The sequence below is a fragment of the Beta vulgaris genome, chromosome 6 (genome assembly GCF_026745355.1).
Source record: "Beta vulgaris subsp. vulgaris cultivar EL10 chromosome 6, EL10.2, whole genome shotgun sequence".
Classification (NCBI taxonomy): Eukaryota; Viridiplantae; Streptophyta; class Magnoliopsida; order Caryophyllales; family Amaranthaceae; genus Beta; species Beta vulgaris.
Window position 1 is genome coordinate 38,322,846 of NC_079207.1, and position 4,536 is coordinate 38,327,381.

The 4,536-nt window shown below is 40.3% G+C and overlaps 1 protein-coding gene across 1 annotated transcript; it reads left to right on the forward strand.

Moving 5' to 3' along the window:
- The first annotated feature begins 1,820 nt into the window (after positions 1-1,820).
- On the forward strand, positions 1,821-3,574 carry LOC104908513 (uncharacterized). The gene is made up of 3 exons (XM_057395748.1): positions 1,821-2,399; positions 2,541-2,945; positions 3,068-3,574. Exons 1-3 carry the CDS (start codon positions 1,821-1,823, stop codon positions 3,572-3,574), a joined length of 1,491 nt encoding a protein of 496 aa, XP_057251731.1.
- The last annotated feature ends 962 nt before the right edge of the window (positions 3,575-4,536 follow it).

Genomic DNA, 4,536 nt, shown 5'->3' on the forward strand with positions numbered 1-4,536 from the left:
CAAAACAACTTCTATCCCTCTCCTCCATTTTATTTCATCAAAGAAACAATAAGAGAGAATTTCGGAAATTAGCGAAGGGATTTGCTGAAATTTTCGAAATTGTAGGTGCGTTTAACAGAAAATTGCGAAAAGGGTGAAAGTTCCCATCATCTTCATCATTGTAGGTGCGTTTAATTCCTTCTTTGAAGCTTTTTTTTTCGATTTCAACATCTTATGATTTTGAATTTTAGTCTTGATTGATGGCTTATATTGTTGCTAAAATGATTAAATTTAGCTTATAGTTTTACCTCACATGTTGAATTTAGGTTAACTTTTTATTAAATTCATCTTTCATGGTTATTAGGTTGCAATGTCAGATAGTTTGTTCAAGAATGTAACTTTACGTTTCTGGCATGGAGGGAAATTTATGAAAGCTAATATTGGGGAGATGATATACCTAGGGGGTAAAGGCAGAACCTTTGAAGCAAACCCAGATGAATTATGTTTTGGGGGTCCATGAGATGGTTACTAAAACTGGAAAATATGATGACATAGAGGGGGTTTGGTATCTTAGGCCAGGAGAAGCCATGAAGGTTGGGTTGACAAAAATTGAGGGTGATGCTCAGGTGTTTGAAGCTGGGGAATTAGCCATTAAAAATTGGTCAATTGACTTATATGTGCAACATAAAGGCAATGATGTGTGTAGTTTGAAGAATATTCCTGGTCCCCAAACAAGTAAGAATATTATTTCTTCCACCCAAAAACCAAAACCAATTCCTGTTCCCAAACAATGTCTGTTTCTCAACCCATTAAAAAAACAAATTGACACCAAGAAGGGGTCCACCTGATGTGGCAACTAGACCTAGGTTGAGGAGTGATGATGTGTGCATATTGTTGGACTTTGGCACATCATCTTTGACTGACACCTCACCCAAAGTAGATAAAGCTCCAAAACCTGTTCTTTCTAACCCTAAAATCCCACAAAAAACACTAGAGAAAAAACAACAAAAAACACCACAAAAAACAATAACTCAACCCTTAGTCACAGAACCTCCTTCTAGCAATGATTTTCTGGAAAATTATCAGTGGATTGACCCTAGACCTAATGACATTACATTGAGGTTAGATCAGCTGATAGAGCAGTACAGTGATGCATCTGAGGATTCATTATATGAACCAGATGAAACTTGGGAAGAAGAACAAACTGGGGATGCAGATTTGAGTGAGGGAGGTGAAGATGCAGATCTGAGTGAGGGGTATGAGGAGGAATTAGGGCCAGAAGATGAAGAGGACCCTGTGTTAGAGGAGTCTGATTGCAGTGATGAGGAGTATCACATTGCTAGGGATAGAGTGAGGAGTGCTAATAACAAGTTATTACAAATAGCTAGCCAACTACAAAAAGAAGCTGTTGAAGGTACATTAAATGCCCAATCAAATCCTACAAATGGTAGATCAACTGTCACAAGGGAGTGTGGCTATGAGAGTGAGTACTTTGACAGTGATGAGGATCTAAACACACCTCCAGAGAGTGGTGATGAGGTAGAGGGAAGTGTTAGACCAAGGAGAGGAGTGTTAGTTAGTGCTTAAACAGATTTTAGTAAGCTTGAGTGGAAGCCAGGGCAAAGGTTTGCAACCAGGGATGATTTTAAGCAGGCAGTGGCTAAGTATTCTATTTTGCAAGGAAGGAACCTCACTTTTTTGATAAGCAACAAGTCAAGGAGGCAGGAACTTGGGGTGAGGTGTGTAAAGGGGTGTTCCTTTTACCTGTATGGGTCTTGGATTCATTGAAAGCAAGTTTTTTAGTCAGGAAGGTGAAGGGAGTGCATAAGTGTCACAGAAACATGAAGAAGAATAGGCAGTTAAAGGCTACATGGGTAGCTAAGGAAATGCTGGAGGTTTTCAAGGCTAGGCCCCATTGGCCAGCCAAGGACATTCATGAAACAATTAAGAGAGCTTATAAGGTGCTAGTGAAGAAAAGTTTTGCCTACAAAGTGAAGTATCATGCCCACAAGCTACTTCATGGGTCAATGCAAGATCATTACCTCAAGTTGGGGATATACATTGAAGCAATCAAGCAAACAAGCCCAGATACAGTCTTGGATTTGGTGGTTGACACAAGTAAGAAGTCAAATCCACCTACATTCCAGAGACTTTTCACTTGCTATGAGGGTTTGGCCATGGGGTGGAAGGAAGGGTGCAGAAGGATCATTTGCATTGATGCTGCATTTTTGAAGACCTTCCTTGGTGGTCAGATCTTGTCTGCAGTAGGGAGAGATGCCAATGAGCAGATGTTCCCAATTGCTTGGGCTGCAGTTGAGGGAGAAAATAATTCATTTTGGGTTTGGTTCATCACTCACCTCCAGACTTCCCTTGACTTGGGAGATGGTACTGGATTGGCCATTGTCAGTGATGAGCATCTTGTAAGCATCTAAACGATCTCTCATTATGTTACTAATTTATTATGTGAATCTCAATTACACACTAATGTTATTGCACACTAATGTTATTGCACACTAATGTTATTGCACCCTAATATTAGCTTGCCATGTGTTGCTATTTAGGCTATACTACATGCTGTTGCCATTGTGTTGCCAATGGCAGAGCACAGGCATTGTGCTCGCCATGTCTTTGCTCACTGGCATAAGCATTTTAGGGGAGATGACATGAAGTTAAAGTTCTGGCGCATAGCTAAATCTTATAGCATGGCTGACTACAATGAGTCATTGGATGAATTAGAGAAAGAAAATAGTGATGCTGCAGCTTCTTTTAGGGCATATAACCCATATTGCTTCTGTAGGGCTTTCATGAGTGATGAGATTAGATCTGATGCAATAACTAATAACATGGCAGAGACATTTAATGGTTATATAGTCAATGCTAGGACCAAACACTTAATCTACATGTTGGAGGATATTAGGGTTGCCCTAATGCAAAGACTAGTGACCAAAGACAAGAAATGGAGAAGTGTAATTCAGTTTTATGCCCTAGGATACAAGCTATGTTGGATAAGGAGAAGGAAAAAGCTTCACTATATGATGTTATCCCCTCAACAGATTTCATTTTCAATGTTAAGTACTATCTTGATCAGTTGATAGTAAACCTTGAGGATAGAACATTTACCTGCAAGAAATGGGACAAATTAGGTGTACCCTGTTGCCATGCTGTGGCCTGTATTGAGTTCCTTAACAAAGAAGCAGAATTTTATGTTGATGAGTGTTACAGAAAAGAGGTTTACCTGAGAACCTATGCTGCTGCCATACCACCTATTGAGGGTGAAAGACATTGGCCTCGGGTGGAATGTAAGTTGGATCCCCCTCCAATTAAGGTGGGACCAGGGAGGCCTAGAAGGAATAGGATTAGAGATGCATATGAGGATCCCAAGAGGCCAGGACAGCTAACAAGGCATGGCATAGAAATGACATGCACCTTGTGTAGGGAAAAGGGACACAATAAGAGGGGTTGTCCTAAAAAGGATACTGCACAGCCACTTGAACCCCCAGCTAAGAAACAAAGAGGAAGACCTAAAAACCTACTTCAACTCCTACAGAAGCATCAACATCCCACCATTCAGTCACTGCACAGCCTACACAACTAGGCAGGGGTGGGAGGATGATATTAGGTGGGATAGGAGCTAGAGGGTCAACAACTGGAAGGGGCAGAGGTGGTGGCTATGCTGCAAGAGGGGCTACAATTGGAAGAGGCAGAGGGAGAGGAAGAAATCAGGTATAGCTGCACTAACTTCTTTTTTGTCAATTTATTAATTCCATAACTGTACTAACTCTTTGTTTTTTTTGGCAGGTACCAGTAGGTGTTGGTCTACTGATTATGGATGATGGAGCCCAGATCATTAACCCAACTAGATCAAGAGGGGGTGGAAGAGGCAGGACTGGTGGAAGATCCAGAGGTGAAGGGAGAGGCAGATCTGGTGTGAGAGGCAGAGGCAGGGGTGCGGTTGGTGGAGGAGGCACAGAATGCACCTAGTTAAGCCAAGGATCCCAAGTTGTTCACCCAACTCAGTAGAGTTGCTGTTTTGTGGACAAAGTTGCAATTTTTTGGAGTTAAATGTACTAGTTTTTGAACTTGCAATTGTTAAATGTATGAATGCTATGAATTTGCAATTGTTGCAATTAGTTAGGGATGAGACAAATTTAGTCACTTATGGTCTGAATGCTATGAATTTGCAATTGTTGCAATTTTTTTGAACTCATGTAAGTACATTTGCAATTAGCTTCCTGCTGGAAATTGAAGAAGACTTTCAAAGCAAATTTGAAGCACTGCAATATTGTTGTCTAATTATCTATGCACTGAAATATTGAACCAAATGTTATCTTTATTAATACCATCCAAAGTCAGCACAATAATACAAAGTACATTCATCCATCCACCAACCTCTACTTAAGGTAGTAAAAAATACAAAATAACAAGCACAACACAATGAGAGCAAATTTCAGATTCTTCTCATTTGTGGCACTTTGCACCAAGTTACAACGCAATTGAGCATTTTCTTTCTTCAATGCAGAAATTTCTAATTCCAAGCTATGCTTCTTTGTTTGCAAT

Bases quoted from the DNA above. Each gene is read 5' to 3' on its own strand.
- LOC104908513 (XM_057395748.1), top strand. From the start codon at position 1,821: ATGAAGAAGAATAGGCAGTTAAAGGCTACATGGGTAGCTAAGGAAATG. The intron at 2,400-2,540 runs GTAAGCATCTAA...GTTGCTATTTAG, and splicing joins TTGTCAGTGATGAGCATCTT to GCTATACTACATGCTGTTGC. The intron at 2,946-3,067 runs GTAATTCAGTTT...TATCTTGATCAG, and splicing joins AAGACAAGAAATGGAGAAGT to TTGATAGTAAACCTTGAGGA.